Here is a 26,610-nt window from a genome sequence, read left to right as displayed (position 1 = left end):
TTTTAAGACTCCATATCGGGAGAAACGGAGTTCTTGTTATGCGCAAGAGGTAAATGCTATTTTCAGAGACACTACGCGGGATATCATGGAGGCTTGTAATGTCCTGATATCGGTATGATGTGCATTCGATTATTTCCTGCTTATAGTAGGGAATAGGTTTTGCGCGGACTATTTCAAGGCGACGGCATTTTTTCTTGATAGACTTCATTTTCATTGAATTCTTTTTAAAAACCTTATTATTATTATTGTTATTTATTTATGTATTCTACTTATACAAGAAAATTCAACTTAAACAAATTAGCAGTCGAGTTCAATTGACTCTGAAAGCAAATCTTAAATTAATTAATATTAAAACTTAGTATAAGTATAATAAGAAGGAAAAAAAAGAAAAACAAAAGAAAAAAGTATATAAACAACTAGAGCCACACCCATAATCGGTACAGGACCAAATTGCAAATGAACCCCTAAGCCATCGCAAACATGTATAAGCTTGGCAACCGATAATATTTAACAACAAATAATTTGCGACCCATCGTGACTTTTTGAGGTTAAAAGCTAGCTACGACATAGGTAAATTACGCGCATTAAGCAATGTTGCTTTAATGGACTTTACTGAGTCCCATAATTGATTTAGGCAGCGAAGTAAATTCTAAGGCTAAGGTCTTAAAGCACTGGCATCTAAAGCCTAAAAGGCTTTATTGACAATCCTACCGTACCTGAGATTTGAACCCATGATCTTTGATTTGTTTGTCAAGATCCTTTGCTTACTCGACTGCTCAGGCGGGAATTAAAAACAAAAAAAATAATTGATATTAGATTGTCTCTAAAGCCAAGAGAGCCCGTATCTGAATCTCTTATCTTCTTATAAATGTTATAAGAATTCCACGTTAGAACATTATGATATCGAATAGCACCTTTTGAATCGAACGGGTGTAGGGTGATTATCTCCACATTTGGCCCGTTCGACTTTCGACACTTCGACTTTCCATATCATTTATTAAGTAAAATTTTAATTAAAAAGTCTTAAACACACAGAAAGGAAATAAAATAAATAATAGAAAATAATCAATCAGTGGGTCATTACTTTGAAATGTGCAGTACGCTAATAAAGTCTACATACGGTGGGAAAAGTTAAGGTAAAAAATATACTTTAATTCTAAAAAATAATAATCAATAACAATAATAATGTAATAATCAATAAAAATAATAATAATCAATCCCAATTCGCCCAAGTGTAGGCAAAGTATATCGACTAACAACTCAATTGCCGCGGGTTCAAATCTGAAGTGCGGTAGGGTTTTCAATAAAGCCGATAGCCTTAGAATTTGGTGCTTTAAGATCTTAGTCTTAAAATTTATTTTGTATTTGGCCAAATTGACATTAATAATAATAATTATTAGAATTAAAAACTTTATAAAATTAAATAAAAAACAATTCGACATAAAATTTGAATGCTGTAGCATTGACGTCCGCGAACGTCACGACACGGTCCCGGACGCGGTCTTATGTAGTTCACAATTTTCCTATGTATCTGTTGTTAGCGTAAGCGGCCCCGCCAATTACATCTTACGCTCATGACGTAGTTTATAATTAAAAAAAAATTCATTTTAAAAATTTCATCGTTTCTTTCCCCTAACCATTTTAAATCGAAATGTGATTTTCAAAAATTTCTCACAGGAAATTTTTCGTATTTTTAAGTACAACTTGTGGGATTGCACTATGCCATACGACGTAATGAAAACATTTAAATATTGAAAAAATCAAAATTTTTAAAAACCAAATATTATTTTATCATCAAAAAATCACAGAAAATGATCTTTGAGTTTGTATCAACGCATACGAGTACATTAAAATTTCCAAATTTATTTTCAAATTTATTTAAACATAAAAAAAAAAGCACAAAAACAACCTAAGAATAACAACAAACTAAAAGTTATTCTTATACTTGAAACTCTTATACAAATAATAACAAGCTTGACAATAAGCTCGATGACGAGAAGGAATAATGACGACAAGCTACCTTTCATTGTACTTTTCACATTTTTTGTTTGGGTTAACTAACCAGTTAAACCGAGTTAAAGGGGAAAATGGCACGTACTGATGTGACAAAAAAAAAAAAAAAAAAAAAAATGAAAAGCAAAAGAAAGGAAAACCAGCCAACCACCACCATGACTGATGCCATTACCATCGACCTTAATAAATATCAACAACACTTTTGTAGATAATTAAATATATACACACAGCCAACCGTACTTGTGAGCTAAAGTGTTAAGAGGGTTACCGAATGAAAGGCACACGCCATGCGTTATGCTTTAAGTAGACACTGGAGGTCAAAGGATCAGTCAGAAAAACAATATGTCAATTATCAGAAAATATCTATTTGCGGACATTCTCGTATATTTTCTCGTACTTGTTTTTATTGCATATCTTTGCTATAGCGCAGATTATGTTTTTATTTTGACAAGGGCCAGAGCAGTTGTCGGTATTGTATTTATTAAGGATTTTACACTCTTTTAAGTGATTTTATAACAACAGAGATTAAATGCCATTAAACTCTATTTAAAGTGCAAGCATTGTTAGAGTGTCTTAACGACTATCTTTTCATTAAGTTCGTTTAATATATTAATCTTCAAGGTGATCGCCTGCTGGACATACCATGTAAAGTATGCGGAGATCGTAGTTCCGGTAAACATTATGGCATCTACAGTTGTGATGGTAAGTTCAAATAAAACGAGAGAGAAAAAAATATTTTTTTTCTAAATTTTAATTCATTTTTCATAATTGTATACATGACAAGGATCTTTAGATTTGTGTATTGTAACTAAAGAGTAATCAACGTATCAACGTAGTTATTTTGGTTATGAAAACCCGATCGACATTATGTAGTCTTGTTCGCAACTGTTTTAAATTTATGACTGCCATCTCTCTCTGCACTGATCACTCACGTCAAGTTGAATCAAAAAGTCAAATAAAGTGCTCAAAGAGTTCCTTAAATTTTTCTTCCTGCAGAACTATAAAATTTTGTGTATACATGGATCTTATTTCTTTTTTTAAAAAAATAAGAAGCGCTACCTGGAAAGCTACTATAAGAGTGACTCTACGATCATTAAAACACGTAAATGAAAATAGGATCAAGAAATAATTATATAATATCGTGGTTGCGAAATTGCAAAATATATTCTCAAACATTGTATATGCGTGTCCGCTCGAAGCTTTTTCAGAAAAAAAATATTTTTTTTATTATTGATACCGGAAACAAATTCATTACCAGCAAAAAATTTGTTGCTTGATAATTTCGAGGTCTTTCCCGAGCACTACAACAAGAACATCTATGTCAAATAAATGTTTGCTAGGAAGTTGTAGCTCAATGTCTTGCCTATCGGTTTTTACTTCCTGTAAAGCTCTAAGGGAAAGTATTTATGTTTATATGTATATATTAGTTTTATGTATGGTTTGATCAAGACAATCTTTGCTGGGACCGTTTCCAAAGATTGCAAGCATTGCTTCCACCAAGATATAAAAGATTTTGGATGAACAATTAGGAATTTGTTATGAATTTGGCTACAGAATTATATATTTTTTTGTCGCTTTCTAATCATTCGGCCACATGGCGGTTTTCTCTTTCACAGAAGCAACAAACGATGCATTTTCGTGCGAATAATCGTCAAGAAAGAGGATGTTTCAACATCAAAGGTCATTTTTATGGCGCTGGGAATACAAAATAAATATTATTGTGATCAAAATGAATGACGACAGTCCATGTGAAAACATTAAGAAAGCAGGTGTTTAGAACCGCCTAAAGATTGAGTAAACATCAAACAGAAATCATGTAACTGGTCCATCAAAGGTGACTGCCGAGGGACATTTAGAAATATTTTTTGGCGATATACATAGATGTGGGTTAGAGAGTTGGGATGCAGGGTTTGCATTCGAAATTCGTATTTGGGTGTCAGCATGTGCTCTTTGGTATTCGAGTAAAGAACTCGGCGATCAAACTTCGAGTTGAGATTCTGGAATACAGGACTTGGATTGTAGAATATGGGCTTCAGGATTCGAGACTTGAATTTGAATCCGCGTTCGGAAGAATTGAGGATGCAGGTTTCCCGATTTAGGATTCCGAGTCACTATTCCAGATTAGGAATTTGCCAGATAAACGCTTACTATTCGGAAACTATAAGAAGGGGTTTAATAATTTCAAGTTATTATTACTCAGCGATTTTTGTCGAAATTGTAGCTCCAATCATATCGATAAATACTTCGTCTTACGTCTAACCTGTTAGAAGACAATTTAGGACTGCACAGGAATTGAACACTTTCTTAGAAATCCATGAATCAGAGACTGCTTTTGGAAAGAGTTGATATACAGCGCGATCATCTTTCGCTCTGGTTATAATTTTGACTTCATTATCCCATTCCTCATGAAAAGAGTTTTCGGCAACCGATACTGAAAGAGCTCTCCACCATCGATTGCTTCCTTGGCTAGACGGCCAGATTTTTCGTTTAGTGAAAAGGCGCAATGGCAAGATGCAGTTCCGTTACTGGGGAAAATTCAATGCATCTTAAGATGTTAACAGCGTACAATTTATGTTCTTCCTTTGTAGAGAGTATTCGGCGAGCACATTTCTTTCTGACCAGAAGCCTTCTCATGATACGATTCGCTCGGTCCTTCTCGGTTCGATTAGATTTAAGGAAATCTCTTTGAATCGATCAATAGAATGAAACGTGTGCCTATTTCAAGTCCTTTCGCTTGCCATACATCCCAGCACAAATTCGTACACTATACCACAAGTGTTGTAGAATATATTGATTCGAAACATGCACACTTCATGTATTGAATGCATTTTCCCCTTATTAAGCACGCCAATAAGATGGGCGGTAAAACTTTCTGCCCCTGTTAGTCATTCTTGTTAATTATCGAATTAATTAAAAGTATCGCTGATAACAAGTTTTGCATATTAAAACAGTTTTCATATTTTACTTATTTATTTTTTTTCTAACTCTTTTTATATCACCTTTGTCTTTTTCTCGGTGTGATGTGCTATGACTTCAAAAAGGATGCTCGGGTTTCTTTAAACGGAGTATACATCGTAATCGTATATATACCTGTAAAGCCACAGGCGATTTAAAAGGTCGCTGTCCCGTTGATAAAACTCATCGCAACCAATGTAGAGCGTGTCGTTTGGCAAAATGTTTTCAGTCGGCTATGAATAAAGATGGTAAGTGTAGAAAATAGCCTAAATGAGTAGATTATGTATTAAATTTGTTTATTCTAATTTGGGATGAAGTTGGAAAAACCACATTTATAGTGAATTAATTATAGAAATAAACAGTCGTTTTAACGAGTAATTTACGTTACATTTACAAAAATTGCAGTGGGATGTTAAACAGTTTTTGGACAACGCCTCTTAAGTTAGCTTGAGGTGAAAAGATAAGAATAATTAAAAAATATTCTTTACCTGGTATATGCAAACGATTTTTAATTGCTTTCAAAAGTATATTTGATTTTTGACTAATCTATCGTTTTAAATAAAGATTTTAATTTTAATATATTTTATATTTAATATATATAGACGAGAGAGCGAGAAAGTCCAACTTCGGTAACCTTTTACGGCGTTATTTACAAATTGTTATCATTGTCCATATAAAAAGCAATTTCCCGGTTGCATGGCAGTACTTCACAGTAGTAAACGGATAATGTATGTAATCCTCGATTAGTGTTAGAAAGTTTGCTGCGCTTTATCACATGCGATACACATCCCTCTCCAGTCTTCATCCAAATTTGGTTCTCTTTGGAAAAAAAAGCGAAGAAAAATTGTTACAATTTTTTCATGACATTTGTAAATGTGTTGAGTTTCTCACGTTTCTGACAGTATTAAATAAATGCACTTCCTCTTGTGCCTGATCTTACGTTTCGTATGTTTCGAACATCTGTTTGCACATATATTTTCTTTCTATGATATGCCTTGGCTTTGTGTATATTTTATCGACTATTATTTGCTGTTTATTCGCTTTTATTATTTTCGTTTTTGTTTTTAACGTAAAAGGATATTATTGCTGCCATTGCTGTTGTTTTTGTTGTTGTTGTTGTTGTTGTTGTAATGAATTGAACCTAATCGCTTTTGTGTCTTTATGCTACATTTAATATTGGCTTAAAAGCTTTAAAGTTAGCCTTTGGTATAATGCATGTTAAAAAATTGTTCTCTCTTTTGATTATTTTTTAAATGTTTGAACGGTTTCGGGGATGATTGTGAATTCTAGTTTATAATTCAATGCAAAGAGCAAAAAGGTAACGGGAGAGAATATGTTCTTTTAAGATGTTTTCCTTTTTCAATTATAATACAAAGATGATGATGGTGATGATGAGACGAAAAGAGAGGTTCCGAGGATAAATAAGACGCTAAATCGTCTTTATTTATTAATACGCCTGCTAACCTTATAAGAGAAGTTAAACGAAGGCGTTTTACAGCTTTACAATCGTTCAGGGTTAACCTTCAAATACCCTACACGAATGCAAAATCAAACCTTGATGTCTTTCAATTCGTACCAGCCTCTATATGGAAAGGAACAGCTATGAAATTCTGCGTTCATTTAGCTTGTCCAAAGTATTTCTATTCAACAATTTTGTTTCAATAATTTATTGTGGGAATTCAGATGGGAAGCGGTCGTAAAAGTGATCCAATTCAACCTATTTTCAATAGCATTCCTCGTTGGATTAAAACATGTCATTATCTGCTCTTTCATGAAAATAACTCGAAAATACAACTTTCGGATTGACACGGAAAATACATGGACACACCTCACACATACACATACAGGTAACTCTGATATATAACGAGTTTTAATCGGCAATTGGCATAGTAAAGGGCATATCTGTACAAAGCTAAGCTGAGTGGTGAATACATCCATCCGCATAGACGTAATATATCCTTACTCCTTCGAAACATATATAATAAGTGGTTATAAATTGTGAAATATAACGCGTTATTTGTGAGGAGTGTAAACGAAAAAAGAAAGATGGAAGAATCGGGGCGTATACGTTTAATCAAATCTAAGCAAGGGAATCTTCTTTAGAGTATACATAATCACGGACACGATCGACAAACAAAAACCAAAATCCTCTAAATAAAATAAAACAACATAAATGTCTTTCATTTTCTACTTTCTTTAGAAAACTAATTAAAAAACTGTTAAGCTGATTTTATTAAATTCACGAATTGAACCTAAAGAGAGTCAAAGCTTTTTTTATACGGCGGGAGAATATTAGGTATTTTGTTTCGGAGCCATCCGTAGATAAATTAATGTCACTGTTCGTATTAATAGCGACCTTTAAAGGGCAACGGATTTTTCTATTTTTATTAATTTTTTAAAAATTTAAAATATTCATTTTAAAATTTAGGGAACGTATTTTGCGAAAGAAGCCCTAGAAATACAGATTGTATTTAGTGTAGTTACAGATTGTTGGTTTTTGACAAGAACTTCCCAAAAGGCCAAAACTATCAATTTAGTATCGATTAAAAAGCGATCAATGAAGAGTTTTCTCGATTCTTCTTTCTCAAGATGTGCTACAATAAAACAGTTTCTGTTCGACCAATATCAGAAGAAATCTAGCTTATACTCTAATGAAGTTTTCGCTTGCAACAATAATAGCAAAAGTTTTAGCGACGCTAACATAAAGCTCGATTCTCTACCTCATCCTATTATCTAAAGCTTTCGATTTGATTGGTTCTGTTTCCTTCGTAGATAATTCATCAAAGATCATTTGACAACCCCTTTTATAATCACCTTGAGGTGACCAAAAAAAAAAAATATTCATCATGCTTCGGTTGCGGGTGCCATTGCTAAACCTATTATCTTGTCTGATTGCAATATAACGTTTACGATCAGCAGGGATAGCGTGATCTAGCTAGCTGCTCCCATTTGTCAGTCTATCTGTCTTTTCGACGCCTATACGCGCATTGAAACGATAATTACTTTCTCAATCGTATAAAAATTGGATTTGAAATATACAAAAAGATCTACCAGCCATGTTGTGAGCAATTTTAGAGATGTCGTAACTCAGAAGCAATTTTTTTCTTTGCAGTTTTCGTGAATTAACGATATTGGTCTGTAACAAAATTCATATTGGAATGTTATGTTCTGATTATAGTTTTAGAATAACTAATTTAATACAAAGTCGCAAAAACTATGGAAAAAACGACGTTATTTTTGTTGTATGACTAAAAAGTAATCACAACACGAGAATACACCTGTTTATGCCTAATACGATACACCGGCACCGAGGAACTCTTATCATATCTTGCGATTTAATATTGTGTACCAAATAATGGTGGATGCCAAAAAAATTGGCTTAAACTGAACCCAACCTTGCTTGCTAATTAAATTTCACAAAAGTGTAATTGTTTCTCATTCAAAGCAAAAGAACACTTAGACTTATAATTTACTAGCCCCTGTAGGCCTTGTCGGGCAATGTTTTCGTTCGTATGACTTTTTCGTCTTTTTGTTAGAAAAATAATTTTTTACAAATATTATATCTAGAAAGTGTTGCAAAATCGCAACATCATTGAATACGAGATTTATATAAAGAATTCTGCTCTCAAGGTCACTTTTTTTCCTTTTCACAAAGTTTCGTTGCAAATTTTAGAAACAAGTTAAAGAGTAAATGCATACGAAACCGTTTTTCTTCATATTACGCTAAAGCCCATAATAACGTTGCTAAAGGAAAAAATGAAATGCCATTGATTCGCTTAAAGGGCAGGCCATTGCAAATTTTTTAAAAACTCCTTTTTTTATAGGCTTAAATATTTAAGAATGGCATAAAAAGACACATGTCGACATGGAAAAATTTTTAATAGTCACAAAATTAGATTTTTCGAACATAGCAAGCAGCATAACTCAAACGAACTCAATTTTCATTTCTTACTTCAAACCTTCAAAACAGCATTCTTTAGTGACGCAAATGAAATTTTTCGATAAATTAATTTAAGTAATTTTTATTATCAAAAGAGTTAAAGTTTTTTGGTCGAAAATTGCCCTTTTTCACTCAAATCCTCGTCAATTACGCATCAACCAATATTTTCAAATTCAATTAATTAAATTGTTTTGTAAATTCGGATCAGTTATATCGTTTGCCGCAGAACTCCTTGAGCTGAACATATCTGCACAGAAAGTCTGCGATGTTGCCATTTTCTATTATATATGCAAACAAAATTTTTAAGTACTTAATGGTATGCTTAATAGCCACCTCAAATATTATTATTATGGTGCTAGCAAAAAACGAATTTTTGAAAAACCTTTTTTTTAGGTTGTGGTCTGCCCCATAAGTCGAATAGAACTTCGGTTTTCATATACAAGTAGGACAAGTTGCGTTGCATATACATGTGTAATATTCACATATATGCATATACATATATATAAGTATTTGTTATTCTTAAGGGATAAAAAGGGAAAACTTTACCAGAAACAACATTATCGTATGAGTATTGCTGACAAAAGTACAAGAAAACAATGTTGTATCGTTAACTGGTTGTTTGTGTAGCTATACTTTTGGTTTCTTTTGGGTGCTAAATTTTTATTTCCCTTTGTTTTTGTTTGTTATTTCTTTTGGCTTTCTAGTATTTTGATAGTTAGAAGACGCCCTGCCGACTGGGATAAATTTTACGCTAAACATATTTTCCTATGGACAAAGCACTAATAACGGATACGTATGAGTGTTACGAATAGAATTTATTTAGGAATAAAATTCCTTGATATAATCCGCAATAAGAATTTGCAACTCAACGCTATGACAGTGTTGAAGTGTTTTCGAAGTAAAGCCATAAATTTACTAAAAGACACGTTTCCTCAAATCGAGAAGGTAACATGCCATGATAAAAATCCCTACTTATTATATATATTGTATACTTTTAGATATGCTTTTTTAAAGCAAAAGTCTATAAAATTTATGTAAAATGAAAAATTTATACATTTATTTTGGGTATTGATGATAATATAATATTCATTTACCGTTGATTGTAAAAAATTTATGAAAATTAAAAAAATCATATAAGGTGAAGTAAAAAGTAATTTATTTATTTCTATAGTTTGCAAAGGGTATGATATAGGATATAGTAAGCAGTGAATTTATTTAAAGTCTGTCCATGTTGGCTTCTGTTCAATCGACAGGTAAATTGGGTATGCAGATAACAAGAGTCCAACGCGCGGATTGCGTTACAAAAAATTAACATGTTTTGCGAATGTTTGTTATATGAAACAAAGATCTAGTACGAAAAAGGGGGGTCAGGTTTCAAAAACTGAAAACGATGCTATTATATTTTAATAATATCCTGATTAAAAATTTCTGAAGAAGTAATGCAAGCTAATATGAATTAATGAATGTCTTCTTCGTCATCAAGGAGCGATATTAACCACGGATATTCTCTGCTTGGTAAGATATTCTCGTCCTCTGAATATCTATCTGTTATTTCAGATTGTTTGTTTCTAGTTAAATGATGTTTATAAATTTCCTTATAAGATCCTAAGCACTTGTGAAATCCACTTTCCAACTTTGCCCTATGCTATCATCCTCTCAGATATCATGAACTACAAATATCATTTCTACCTAACTTACTTCATCAATTTCTTCTTCTACCAGTAATTCTTGCATATTTGTTGCAGTCATATCGCCTAAGCCTTCCGCTGCCATAGGCTTAGCAATCGCGACTGCTTTTAATAGTTTTCATTACATTTCATATATCACTAGGACTTTGCTTAATTCCCGACCTATGTTAGAGTAAGTCCGTGCTATAGAATTGCCGTGTCATACGAGCAATAACAACTTTTGGACTAAATAATCAATGGAATGACTGGAATCGAAACACTTTCGCCACTGCCACACATACAACTCTGTATTCGGATTCTGAAAGAGATATAAAAGGAAAACAACTGGCATTTTTTAATATTTGTTGATGAAAATTGCTAGCATTTTGACATACAGAGTAAGTGCGAAATCTATGCATGCTTTGGGACGATTTTGGGAGACCCTTTCCATATAAATGCCTCCACAAAAAATGTTAATCTTCTCAAAAAATGGAATAGTTCAAAATACTGATGTGACATATAAAGTTATTTTACTAAATACGGACCTCTATGGCATAAAGGTCAATCTTGCAGTACATTGCGATGATAACTGGTTCAAAATAGGGAATTGCCATCTAAATTTACAATACTAAGTTCAGACCATATAGGTTTCTCTTGCTAACACTTTGCCATATAGACACTGCCGTGAAAGGCGAAGCTTTGTAGAACAATAAGGGTTAGCTTTTGATATAGGATTTTTAGATTAATTTCTGGAAAAGGGTGTTGCAATATACTTAACAATCGAAAATTTATGTAAACAGTTCACTTTTGAAATGGTGATAAACTAAGTCAGTTCCTCAAGAATGAATTGGGCTTTGAAAGGTTGAAAATTGTTTGCTGGTAGTACGAAATTTTTTTACGGTTAAGCAAAGTATGTTTGTTTCGTTTTTTAGATAGCTCAGTAAATCATCTGGTCTTGATTTGCTGAGTCATCGAAGAAGAAAAAGAAGAAAATATATTTTGGTAACTCAATTGTGTTATAGGTATCACAGGTGTAATATGACGGAACATTATTCGTCCACGCGGAAGGACACAGTGTTCTCGTACATGGAACCATAAATAATTCCATATGGAATATTGATTTTTCCAACGATTGAAATTGATTTGAAGATACAATTTATAAACGACTCCCATATTTCTTGTTTAAGCAATGTATTTGATCAGTGTATTCTATTTTAAGCTGATTTTTAACTTTGCTTATGTGAACTCTTCGACGGAGAACTATATTTAATATGGATAAAATTTCAAATTTTTTTTTTTTATTGTTTCACATACAATAAGTTGTACATCATTATCCATTTTCCTTTTTATAACACTTGTATGTACACATATTTATTGTCATTTTAAAAGCCTTGTTTTTCTTTCTTTGCCTCTTACACACTTCATCGTTCACACATTCGTTCAATTTTAGTTTTCTATATTTGGTCATGTTGTTGAAAGTCTGAAAGTGCATTTGCGAATGATTTATTAATGTTGCTGCAGGATATTTTGTGTCAACATAATATTGTGACATATAGACTCAATTCACATTTCAGTTGTACACCGCCCCAACCAACACCATCGCATTATAAGCTTCACACTGTCGTACATTTTATCAATTACTGTTGAAATAGGTAAACGCATATGTATGGCGTTAAGTTCATGATGGACAATGTATTGTTGTAGGTGAGAGGGTATCGAAATAGTGTCTTTGCCAATGTACGGTTTTCATATTAACAACGACTTCAATACTCAGGTTAAATTTTATGAAGTTAAGGAAAGGTAAAAGTGGAAATGGGCAGGCAGTGATATTGTATGCACATCAGCAAGAGGTCTTGCAGTGCCTACGGTGTTAGCACGTGGAAGGACGAATGGAAAGAGAATATTCTTTTTTTTTTGAAAATAGGATAAAATCGAATGCCACGCCTATAAAAATTGTATAAAACTATTCAGGAGACGTACAAGGGGAGATGAATTTATATTTTTGATACATTTATATAAAAAAGAATATATATTACATTTCAACCAAACCATTTCTGTGAATATATATGGAAAGAGAATATTCTTTGTAATCACAGCTCAGAAAGTCAAGCTATTCAATAAACGTGCTCAACTGGACTGCGAGCTTGAACCGTTACAACCCTTAACTCATCTTGCTGTGAAAATTGCTGGTCATATATTTTACAGGTTACCATCTTGCTGCTCATGAGTATTTTGTACCGGTCTTCCTCTTGCTGGTCATATATTTTACAGGTCATCATCTTGCTGATATACTAGCCTAAAATAAACACATTTTATAGTGAAGAAACGAAAAGGTAGGAACTTCTAAATATAACATAAGCAAAGATTTCTTACGAGAAACCCTGGAGAGAAAGAAGAAAGAAATCTTTTATATCGATTCATAATTTTCATTCTATTTTTGTTTTCTTCAACGGCCGAAATTATTCTGCCTTAAAATTTCATACATATATATATACATTTTTTTTTCGTATTTATTCAAAGGCAATAATAACAAATAAAAATCCGGTAATTAAAAATAGTATTAATTTCCGCCAAATACCTACGGAAACGATGGAGTAGCACATTTACGTTTCTGACAAAGCTTAAATAAAATTTAAATTTAAGTAAATTTAAATCATTTGTTCTTCTTCAGCTACGTATCAAGAAATCACACTGCATTTTAACATTTGTAGGCCAGCGACGTCAACCTTGTCCGTTATTTTCATTAGGTGGCGAACGTTAGCTATATGCAATATTTGGAGCCGGTCAATGCTCCCATATATATTCGGTCCTTTATGCAGATAGGATCGTAGACAAGTTCCTGAACAGGCAAAGATTACAGGCGTTGTTTTTGTTTAACATCAAATAAAGTGAGCATTTTCGTATCCTGTAAGTAAGCAGCATTAATGTATTAGATTGGACCGCAGCCTGTGAGGAGCGTGTTTATGACATTGTTGAACTTTGAATAAAAAAGTGTAATGTCAATGCTGAAGATGGCAATGCAATAGGCCTTCTGCATTTCCTCTAAAATGAAGCTCGTGATGACTACGCAGCCAGTTTCGCATCTTTACTAGAGAAGTCTCCGAGCAACAGTAGTTAGGCACTTTGAGGCGGACAGCTTTCGTTCTTTTTAACGATGATGAATATTCATAAAACTAAAGTGAAGTGGGCTTACACACAAGAAAACTATCAAGGGGAAATTGGCTACTAGTAGCTACTGTGGCTGGAGACACCATTGGTTTTGACTTTATTTCCTGTCGGGTCTGGGAAACGCACGCCATATGCGAAGTGGCTCCACGTTGCTTACCACAAATAAAGGAAATATTCCTGATTGCTGCCAAGTGAGCGGAATCATAGACGTGTATTCAGCTGATAACTTTGATGAGGCTTGTCAGTTACGTAAGTCAAATACCTTGGCATACATACCCACACTTGCAAGTGCCAATAATTGTTGTTGCCGGGTAAACTGATATCGCATATTATTTCATCAGAGATATGCAGGAACGTTGACCGTTTAAAGGTCAAGGCGTCGATAAATCACATCGCACGGCTTGAACAAATGCTATGCGACACAATCGTTTTAGTCTGTAAATTGGCATAGGTCATTACTCGGGTAGCAGCCTTACCTTCGAAAAATAATTTACACATTCATAAGGACTTAAAGGAGAGAGCTATACACGCTTTATTACTAACTCGATGTTGAAGCAAAAATTTCTTGTGTCCGGATTCAGCCCCAAGACATCTTAATTTTTGTGCAGCATGAGCGTGTGATATTTTAAGTGTGCTGAACTCAGACTCCAGGCTTTGTGTGCGACTACGTCCCACGTTCAGTTTTTCGCGTACAGCAACGGGCACTCTTTTGGTGTATATAAAACGAGTCTCTCTAGGGTAAACTTTCGTCTTTCGCTGTGTACATATACTTATGCCAGCCAATCCAGCGCTCGCCTTCATCCATCTTCCTCAACGTGAATCACCGAAAATATGACCACATTTTGCCGAAGCTAATCGATGTTCTCCTTACATTTTCCACATAACAAAACCTACTGGGCATGTAAGGCGGTTATCATTATCGTCAGAAGAATTTTCATTAACCTTCGGAGAATAGTTCGTCGTTTTGTTTGTTGATAAGCGTTTTTGTTTCTTTGATATTGCGATGCATTGGCGGTAAGAAGATAGTTATTTTCTGATTACCCTCGTTGCTATCGGATGCTATTTCTACTTCTTCTTCATTTTTGTCTTGAGAATTCGAACAATGTGGATTTGCGTCATTAGTTTCGGGTGTGCATGGAGCGCTACGCATTGCAAACAACAAACTCGTATTTGACTGGTTATCGTCATCTTTGCGTAGTCGAAGATTGCGTTTACAAGAAAAGAAGACGAGCTGTTCGACGACCGAGAAGAGGAGAGATAATCTTTACCTGTATTGCTTAGCAAAAAGACGAGCTATGGTAGGTTGAACTGATATGGGTTGTTCAACTTTGTTGGACTCTACGATTCGTTAAGTTCTGCGCCAACATTCCCGCAATTCTCCTCCATTGCGAACATAAAATTGGACCTTCGAAGCAACATTGACCGCATACTCATGACCATTCGTTTGCATCCATCATAGACTTCCACCGTAGGCGCAGTTAATACATTTCTAATACATATTTTTTATATTTCTTTTTTTCAAATTTTCAAAAATGACTAAAAAATCCATGCCATAAAAATAAAAAGAAAAGTATATATATATATATATATATATATATATATATGACATTCGTATCAAAGCTATTTTCATTCAAACGATTGAATGATGATTTTTTTAAGTGCTTGGGAAAGTAGAATTTGTAGCTAAGAACTTTTCTTACTGAAACTTGCTCATAAAGTTCAAGAATTAGATAAATTTTACCATTAGCGGGTCACAATGGCAAAAAAATCAAATATACTCCGTGCACTTTTTTTTTGAAGAAAAGCTTTCACTTCAACATACGTTTTGCACGTTCCTTCTATTTAAGCGCAGGTTAGGAGATGCAGTTTAAGGAAAGCAATCGCTAAAGTAATGCGTTTAATCAACATATTAAAATTGTTAAAGCTTGGTCTGGTAAAATTGAACGGTTAAGCTCGTCGACCACATTACGCGAACGTATCAGACAAAGCCATTTTCTTTTAATTATCACGCAAGCTCAAAGGTTGAAAGTCTTTTATACAAAACATTGTATTTGTTTTATATCTATATATTAGTTATATGCTATACTATCGCTCTATATCTTAAATTATTTGTTGCTGCATTTAAGGGTTGAAGGGTGAAGCTTATTTTCGAGCATGCCGTTTATTGGACCAGTGGACTCATAACTTACTATGTAATATTTGAGATTTCAAGGATATCCAACATATGTGTTGAAAAGTTGAGTAGGAATTGTCTTTATTTGGAGGATCCTTATTAGATGAATGGTTCTTACCATCGAATATTATTGCAAGGCGCAAAGTCGAACAAGAACAAAAGCTTTTAAATAAAATTTAATTATTGAACGAAAGCAGAGTGGTAGGAGATATGAATAAGAATTTTTTTTTTTATTTTTTATTCTTTTTTAATATGAACGATCACTCAAAAGATGTATCCTATACGTGTAACACGGTGACGGTCAGAATGAAGTGAAGAAAGGGAAAGAGATGGAGCCTGCTTGCGATCTAGTTGTCTGAAGAGAAGATGTGAGTTACGAGACGGCACTAATTTGCACTCATTGTTGCCCTCTGTTAAATTCTATTCCTTTTACAACAAATATAATGCAATATAATTTCTCAAACTACAATCTACATATATATTTGTATATATATCTCCTGGTTTGACCAAAAGAAACGACTTTTTAAATTTATGATCCTTCTGTCTTGTATAATGAGTGCATAATGTTTGTGTAGTTTAGTAAAGCACTCATTAATATAGGAGTACGTGATTGATTGGCTTGTATTGAATGAGACATTAACCGAAACTTCAATATCTTTATAGCGAACTATTAATGATCTTTAAAGAAGCTATTGCCGATAATGCCACGTTATAATCGTGAGTTTGTGATACTACAAAAATTTTAAGATGAATGAGAAGACATGGAAAATGATGTGAAGCTCATGACAAAGTAAAAAGTACAAAAATTATACAATAAATTAATTACGGTTAAAAAGGTCACTGAGGAAACAGGGGGCAACTCATACCAAGCAATTTTTATCTACGTTTTGAGCATAACACGAAAGATGGTAACATTTGTAACGCAAGCATTGAAATTTCCATTAGCCTTTATCGACACACATTCATTACTTTTCTATAAAAACACGGATGGTATGACATTCGTCTACTCTCTATTTCCGAGAGAGGCCGTCACGGAATAATTCCAGCCTGAGCACAGAACACTGCTTACTAAAGATTATTTGTCCCATTGGGGACACCATTTCCATAAGTTATAAAACTAAAGTCCAATTATGCAAGACTGACTCAATACTTTTTGGGAATTTTAAAAATTCTCGATAGATTTTGATCAAATCAGTTAAATAGATGCCCAAACATGGAGAAATAGTCATTAATGCAATGTAATGTCAGTACGCAAACAATTTTCTAAAATTGGATGAATAAAATTGAAAATGATGTTCGCACAGAACTGATTCATGGAAGAATGTTGAGTTTATCAAGAATTTCACGATAAGGAAAAGTTATTGTAAGAGGTCCCGATAGAAGTTCCTTTAATGCGAAAAGAATAACGGTTTCGTTCTACTGTACTATAAGTAGGAAATTAGAACTACTAAGCAACGAACCTTAACTTACAGCCACCCTTACGGCATTCACGAAAGTGTAGCAAGTTTGCAAGAGTCTCTGTTTAGCTCTGAAGCCCCTTAAGTGGTTAAAATACTCATATATAGTTTGTTGACTCCATTCTTATTTTATTCCACTGATGATAATTTTGGTACATGATCGTAAGATTTGTGTTTCTATTCCTAATATTTGTGCCAAAGTCCGCTTGAATATTTATACTGTTTCGCAGGTCCCTGATGAATAGAATGCACAGATTTTCTTAAATCTTGTATATTCTTTATACGTTAGGGTACTTTAATGTTCGTAGTCGTCTTTTAACCTTTGTAGCTCCTTCCTCTTTAATTTAGATGGCATTACATCTGATTTGTTATTAGGTTGATATTGTCTAACAGCTCTGAACACAAGCAAGCTTAAGTTGCCCTTTGAATTTTACATAAAAGCCAAGTAAGCTTCTGGAAAAAATCTGACAGCGGTCAGTACCATATAGCATGGACCAATCATTATGAAGAATTCATTCATACCATATTCTGAATCTTCCTTGGCATGCCCGTATACCCGTTTTTTTCATCGTCTCGTCCGTCCGTCTTGTCGTCTATGCAATATAATAAATGTTATTCTACCAGGCGAAAAAATTAAGATATCGGCTTCAAATTCAGCAAAAAAAATGATTGATATTGAAAATGGTATAAATCGGTCAAACGGTATACTCGCATAAACAGAGAGCTCCCCCACATTCAAAAAAGAAAATGTTGAATTTTTTTGTTCTTTTCGTATAAATTTCGACAAAACGACAGCGACAACTTGGATATGTCTCCTAAAGAAGTTCCCGTAGTGCCAATATAGGAATGAGACGAGCCCAATGGAAATTATTCTATTATTCAATTTGTTCGATTTTTTGATATGAAGATGATGGGCATAAAATAATCACCCATACCTGACTATAATTTTCTTTGGTGTTTTATATTTGGCATTCGTGCATTTTAGTTAGTTAGTACGAAACCGCGCTTTCACATCACGAGGACATGGAATATGTGAACAACTTTTCAATTAATCAGAGCAGTGAAGCAGTTACATCCAGAATTGTGTAGAATACAAAATTTCAACTTTATATCTTAACTTATGTGTCGGTGAAAAAACAAATACATAAAAAAATTAAGAGTATTATGCGTATTTCTAGATTTACATGGAAACAATGACAAATGCAATGCATTCCCTTTCTATGGCGATGGGTTGAGGAAACGAGAAAATTAACATTTGTGTCAATTAAATAAGGCCTACAAGTGTATGTCAACATTAAAAGCGGATTAAATATCAACTCAACAACTTAACAAACATGTGCGTTTCATTGCGACATAATGCGTATATTTTCGGATGGTAGCAATGGATTTATCATTTAACGTGTAACAGAGCCTGCAGCGGTCAGCATCGTGGTAGGAAATTTACGCTAATGCGGAGAGATGCGAATTCTATTGAAAACGTCCACTTTTGCTGAAATTCATGTACTTCCTCTTCTTCACACTTAACAACAACAAAATATATATAAACAAAAGCCAACTCTGATCAATTCTGATTGGATATGCATGTTATCGCGTTTGATAATTTAATACTCAATATAAATTTTTTGACCCTTTATCCTTTAGTTCACCATTCGTAAAGTAATATCCTGTAAAGCCCCAATGCGTTATGGAATAAGTAAAAAAATTATTGCTTCATATGGACATAGAGAAAATGAATCTTTAAGGTATTTGAATATAATTTGTTAATTAATCCTTAGTAATATCAGCAACTAACAGAATGGTTGGAACTGATTAGAACTTTGATTTGATAAACCTCAATAATGGCTGTCCGACCGAAATTGTGAAAGCTCTCGAATTCACAATTTCTTTCCACAAGCTTACAGTTTTATACACCGCTGTCTTTTTTTACAAGGCTCTTAATTTTGTGTGAAAGATGGTATTTCGCTTTGCAAGATGCATCAAAATTAAATCTTTCTTGTCGTCATATTGAAAAGATAATTAACATTTGGCGGCATTAAGTTGCCCAATCAAGACCGTGATGACGGTAGCAGTTTAATAGTTTACTTAAACATTTATGCGCGTTTAATAAACCAGTCATCATTGTGATGCTCCTTGCAAAAGGTTTTCTTGCTTTATGATCGATCAGTAAAAGTTATCCGGGAAAGATATTTTTACATCCGAGGACTTCGCTAAAGATGCGTTTGAAATCACGTTTAAAAAGGAAATGATAGAGACATGAGGACGCTAAAGATCACACCTTGAGCAAATGTAAAGCGACAGAGGCGACTTTCTATGATAAAATAAATTTTTTTTTTAACAAATTGGGATATTTTTTGTATCTATTACTGGGGCCATTATATTTGAGACGTCGTTCGTTATCAATATACATTAGCAAATTTAAAAAAAAATCGATTTCTACATACAACCCAACAGGCACCATTTATTAGTTCTACCACGTTTGCAATAAAAGGGCGTGTTAAGTTTGTGCGGATGTATCTAGAATATCCAGGGCGACTTGAGGGCAGGCCCATCTCGTGTTACGCCGAGCGTTTCAAAATCACTTTCTAAATCAGTCCGAGCTTCTCTGACCCTCTACTACTCTCGTTTTCTTGGGTTCAGTCGCAGAGACCGAAACTTTTCGATAAATTTAATATAGCGATCTGTTTTAGTTCCACAATAAACGCATTTAAAAGTGGTTCCGATCATATAAAACCTTATATTGAATATATAAGGGTTTCATAAGGCCCTTCATATAAAGAAAATTCCGAACTCCTATGCAGCATAGGAGTTATATAGAATTATCACAATAAAACTACATACCAAGTAACTTATTCATATTAATTGCCATAATAAAATACGAAAAATTAATATTTGCAAGGACGCTTATATTGAAAAGAATTCAAAACATGGTCGTATCATATTCAAGTTGTATAAAATTCATTTACTAAATGAAAATATTAGTTTGAAGAGTTTCGGTTGAATATCAAAAAAACGAAAACTTTCTTTGAGTAACGATTTCATTTAAAGTAGTGCTTCGTAAGATGAATGACCCTAAATAAGATCCGGGAAAATCCATTTTAGATCGTGTCCGCGATTGAGCTAAAACATGTCACTGTGTCGAATGCTTGTCAGATCAGATAAGAATGCATGGACAGACAGAAGGATCTATCACGAATCATATATCTTTACAAACTTAATATAGCCCTACCGGCAAACAACAAATAATGTGGTGTATAAAAATACTCTCTTTCAAGGCTTAATTAGATACAGGAGACAGGATAAATAAACAATCGTTCGCACTTATTGAATGTAATCTACAAATGTGTAAACAGATATATATGTGTTAAGTAAATGACAATTCTTTTTAAAACCTCTTCTTCTAGAAGAGGTTAGAAACTTATTAAATAAATTTTCTTATCATATCGTGGCTGTAGCGTTCGTTGTCATAAGTAAAATGTCAAATCTTAATATTATTCAATGTTAATTTAGTCATTGTAACAAATTTGCTGTTTGCCTTTCTCTTTATATTATTTACCATCATTAGCATGAAAAGAAAAACCACTTGAATACCAAACGCATACAAAATTCTTGAATGTTTATCATTTATCAAAAGCTCAAAAGAATATGATTTAAAATTTGTATAAAGTGTATTAAGTGAATCAAGCAAACACAACAAACAGCGAAAGAATGAATGAAAGAAGAACTCGAGAAAAAATATGTTCATCTTGTCACAAATTCCCATAATAACTTATTTGCTTTACATGTCAACGCAAGCCAATATTATATAAAGTGTAAGGAAATACAAAGCGCAACGACATCATCATGCGGTTTATACGCCATTTTTTAACATCCAGAACGCACAACCACGCATACCCAAGCTATTAATGTTCAGTTCAGTTTTCATGGCACAGCCCCATAAACGTTTTCCCTTCTTCTCTCCATCTCTTTTTCACTTATCTTTTTGCCAAGCAACGAGACTATCGCTTAGTTAAGTAAGTCTCCATTCATTTCATTCACTTCGGTTTCATTACTATGTATAGATGCGAGTATATATATATATATAGCATGTATGTATATACGAAATGTTCTCGTATTGCTCTTGAGCTTTTCGCGGCTTATTTTAACGGTATTTCTGGTTTATCAAATTATTTATACATTCGTAATGTGTTGATTTGTTATTGTTATTTTTAACTAATGACTATTTATCTCAAGTTAATGTCTTTGATTGTGGATTTAAAAAAAAAATAAAAAAAACAAAAAAATCTTTACTTTACTTTGCATCACTTACATATTTTACAAAAATAAAGAACAAGAAAAAATATTCATTAAAACTAATTAGCAGTTCATTAACAAATTCTTCTTCTTCTTCTTCTTCTTCTTGTTCTGTTTGACGAGGGCACAGAGCAAAAAGAGAACTAATATAAATGAAATTTTTCTATACACATAAAACGATTTAGTAAAGCTAATCAATTAATTAACCGTTCAAGCATGTACACATACACACGCATATACAAGAAGCCAGAAGCTGTTATCCCGAACGTTGTTAATAATACAAAACACGCAATTCTCTGCTTCGCTTGCCGAAAACAAAAATTATATTATAAATGAAACATACGCATAAAAAAAAAAGGAAAGAAAGAAAGAAAGAAAAAAGTAAACATCAGAAGGCCACAAAAACATTCATACACAAAAGGTGAGCAATGAATAAAATGGTTGCAAAAAGTAGATGAAAAAGCACTAAAATTAATGTTTAACAGCTAGATAAACTAAATGTGGTTTCGGGGAAGGCCATCCTTATTGTCTGTCAGTATAGCCACAAAAGCAACCCACACACGAAAAAGTGGCCAATACACAGCTGACAATTTCACACCGTTAACTCGTTGCTTTTGCTTTTCAAAAAAAAAAAAAAAAAAAAAAAAAAAAAAGCAAGCTTATGGCGAACTTTTGTTACACTTCCGAGTTAAATATAGGGTCCTTGTGTAGTAGTTTAGGTAGGACAGGTAAAAATGTGGATAAGCACCTGCGTAGATAGGAGTAGGGCTATCCCTTGGTACACAAACCAGTACAGTAGGCGACTAGACGCACAGCCGCACAACATTACAGTTGAATGTCGTAAATGGCGCAGGGTGCTGGCTAATACTATCTTTCGAAGATTCCCACTTCCAGTTGAAAAGCAATAAAAGAAAAACATTTAATCAAGCAATCAAGTACTAAGTCTCAGTCATTGTCTATATATGTGTTCTTTGCTGAATGTCGTATATATATATATATATATATCCATACAACTTCTCCATAACAATCTATCTGATCTATATCTGAAAACTGGTACGAACGGTGAAATTTTGCAGACCTTAACTGGTAAATAGATTTTGATCATAGTAAGACTCTAAAATGGAAATGCTTCTCGAAACTCTATAAAGAATGAGAAATCTTCCAGATTGGTTCGTAAATAGAGCCACTAAGCCTACAAGCTAGTGGCCGTTGCAGGCTAGAAATGTAAGTCTTTAAAGCTCATGAAAAGACCTAAAATATTTTCTTTTTCATAATTTCTAAATCTGAATGCAATGAAAATCAGTATCTGTATGAAGTTTTGAGACACGAAGGATGATATTTATCAAAATTGTGAATGTAATAAACGAGAAGATAAATAGATAGGCCTTGAGTCTTTAACATAATAAATCTCCGCAACAGGAGATTCACAAGCATAGCGAAGAGTATGATAAAATTGGTAGATACACTCAGGCTGTGCAAGAGTGATAAGTGAATGTAGAATAATGTGCGTGTCTCACCTTTATATGTGTAGCTGTAATAATTTTTTTTTTTTTTTTTTTTTTATCTCCCTTACTTTCTTAAACGTTGATGGATAATTATAAAAATTGATTACATATCTCTTTATGTTGTAAATAGAAAATTATTTTGTATTAAATTGAAAGTTTGTCTGTCCTTCACTTCTGTATACGCTGTAAAGAAGATTATTTATCAAATTAAAATAAAAAAAAAAAAATATTGAAATGAAAGAAAAGAGGGAAAGAATTTATAATTATAATAGCGTGAAATTATAAAAACACTTGTAGTGATTCGTTGTGGTTGCGTTGTGTTCGTTTGTTCCTTTTCTAGCGGAAAATGTTTGCACGATAATGTGTATGTAGTTCAAGGAGATTGCCGATAAGAGAGGGTGAGAGATTTTCAATTAGTTTAGACTGGCAAGCATATTGTATATAAGGTAATTAGTCAGTGCATTGTCAATATTTTATGCATTTATTGCTAAATTCGCCAGATAAAATTGTTTTTTTTAACTTTAAGATATCCTTCACGATTGTGCTCATACACCCAAATACGATTAAAATGAATGAAGCGCTGTTGCAAGGGAAGGCAGATGGTAGAAATTACCACAATGTCTTGTCTTTGCGCGAAGAGATCAATTTTACTGTTATTCCCTTCATTTTCTGTTGGTTAATGATAATTAAGTGTTATTAGACATCTATTTTACAAGAAGAGGACAGTTGAACTTTACGGCCACCACAGCAGAATGGGAGTACACTCATTTTGTTTTAAGGTTTGCCACACGCAAAGGGGAGCTTCAGCGATGCTATAAAATATATACAATCGTTGAAGTCATATCTGTCAGTCGGTGCGTCTATTGTTGACACTATCCTGATCGCAGAAATGAAGAGACACTGGAAGTTTTTGCACGCAGGTTTGCATTGAAAATGGGCCAAATTGGTCGGAGCACATGTCCGCAAGTAAGCGAAAACTGAAAGCAACTCCGTTTTTCTAAGTAAAAATTGATGGGTTTTTGCTCATTACTCACAAATTATGAACGATCGAAGGCTAAAATTCCCTGCACAAATCGTCCACGCCCACACAATGTTTTTTTTTTTTTTTTTATAATACTAATAACCATATCTATCAAATAAAAGGACTTGGAGAGTAGAATGCGACAAGCTATGTGTGTTAACTTTTTACGGTGGATGTCGCGACAAGATGGATTTTCCTTTTAGTGAACTGAAAGGTGAAACATAAATTTTGTCCCAATCGCCTCTTACGACCTTAAATAAAATCATGAGGCGTTAAAGATTTTAGTCGTGATATATATGCCGCTGTCGACCCCAGCTAAATATAACATTCTAAAGATATCCAAAGGCAGTTTATTCATTATATTGCACGACACTTTACATATAAAAGAGCATTTGCTCAATGGGCATTGCATGCAAGGAAACACGGCTTGACAATGCGATGACTGCAACGGTATAGTTGCATAAAAAGATGTAATGACAGTGTTATTGCGGAGACTGAGATCTTTCTATAAAAACGTATTGAAATGTTAAAGAATTATTGGATTGCTAGTAATACTCTTTAAGGATGATAACAGGTAGATAAACGAAATCGCATTTTGAAAAAAAAAAATTTTCTTTCATCGTTATGTGACAAATAAATCAGGTAAAAACTAAATCGACTTTGATTTAAATTTTTTAAGGTCTTTTCTTATAATTAGAAGCCATTGAAACCTCCTAAAGTTTAACATTTTTTTCAAAAATTTCATTAAAACTTCAACGTTAAATACCTATATTTGTAGTTTTCGTATTCAAAAGACTACTGAGTCAAAGCATAAGCTATTTCGACAGAAAATAACATTTGCACATCAATTTTGATGCCATAGTTGAATGTTCTTCGTTTCTTCGTTTAGTTTAATTATGAATATATAAGAGATTTAATAATAAAAATAGCTTTGCTTATGAAAATATCAAATAATATTGAACTGACTTATCCTCTACTACTTGTTGTCTAATTACTGGAAAAGTTTTTCAGAGATATTATCACTACTGCTTTAATAAAGATTTTCTTGAAGCAATAAAAAGAATAAAAAAAATTTTATTTAGGTTTTCTTTTTAGCTTATAACTTTAATTACTCCACACACACACATATAATAATAATAATTGCTTTGAGAGCTTATACAATGTATGCGTGTATGAAATAAGGATTTTCATAATGCATAGTTTCTTAAGAAGAGCTTTTTTGCATTTAATGTTTTTTTTTTTTTTGTAGAGCTAAAATTCTGAGAATTGCAACACATGGTATTTTATAGTTAGTAAGCAATATTCAACCCACACATATGCATGCATATGATTAAAGCGAAAGCATTCAAAAAATAAATAAACATGTGAGAAATGATACACACATTGATCGAATAGAGATGCCGTGACTTTTATTTGTGCGTAATTACAAAGAGATTGTAACTCCAAATTCTTCTTTTCCCTCTCTCACTACCTCTCACTAGCTCTCTCGTTCTTTCTCTCTCTAGGACTTGCTTAGGTTAAAGGTGAAGTTCGCTGAACATGAGTAAACGAAAATTGAAAGGGTGACATTTTAATCCAACACTAATCGCATATGTAGACAGTGGAGCAAGCTAAAGCACACATTCGCATATACACATAAAAAATTATCCATCCATTTTCTGTGTGTATGTATATGCCCTCTTATATGCACACTTGTGAAAAGTGAATATGCAATGATTGTGTTGAAGGGTTTTTCGATGTTATTTATTTTTTATGAGTAAATGACTGAAGTAAAGGCTTTAGTTTGAAAGGATGATAGAAGGGGAATGAGAAATTGATAGCAAATAAATAACAAAACAACAAACACTTGACGTTATTCACACCTTTTGTTGTTATGATAATAATGATCATAATATAGTTTTCATGAAGGCCTTTTATTAGGATACGAAGCCTCGATATATCGATATTCCGTATAAAAATCGCTGCTTATTATTATTTTTTGTCAGAGTGTCGACGTACTTGTTAGCATCGTTTACATAATTTTAGAATGTTTCTACCTATATAATTATATTTAAGCTAATTTAAATGAACGCTTAGTAATAATTTGTCTTAAAGTATTGAACCTTTGTTTAGCGAAAAAATATTTAGATATGTGATCAAATCACACAAGAATCATTATTGCTCATGTATATTATATATTTATTATTTGCATATTATATTTTTATTATTGTTGTTATTAATTTAGCCGGAGAACAAATTCTAAGACTAAAGCCTTAAGGCGCTAACATCGAAAGCTATCGGCTTTATTGAAAGCTCTACCATTAAGATCTGAATCCCGGATCATTGCGTTGTTGGCCGAGACTATTTGCCTACTCGGGCACACAGACCAATATATTATATATATCATTTTCATCAATGTATTCAAAAAGGTAATAAGTGAAT

General features: G+C 33.2%; 1 protein-coding gene across 1 annotated transcript in view; it reads left to right on the top strand.

Moving 5' to 3' along the window:
* Positions 1-26,610, top strand: part of LOC119632808 (photoreceptor-specific nuclear receptor) — a 39,120-nt gene that overhangs the window by 3,855 nt on the left and 8,655 nt on the right. The window contains exons 2-3 of the mRNA XM_038025923.1: positions 2,635-2,715; positions 5,055-5,216. Coding sequence (XP_037881851.1) covers positions 2,635-2,715; positions 5,055-5,216 — 243 coding nt within the window. The remainder of the gene's footprint in view (positions 1-2,634; positions 2,716-5,054; positions 5,217-26,610) is intronic.

Source organism: Glossina fuscipes, unplaced genomic scaffold (genome assembly GCF_014805625.2).
Source record: "Glossina fuscipes isolate IAEA_lab_2018 unplaced genomic scaffold, Yale_Gfus_2 2, whole genome shotgun sequence".
Lineage (NCBI taxonomy): Eukaryota > Metazoa > Arthropoda > Insecta > Diptera > Glossinidae > Glossina > Glossina fuscipes.
The sequence above is the reverse complement of the archived record's forward strand: the minus strand, read 5'-3'. Positions and strand labels throughout refer to the sequence as shown.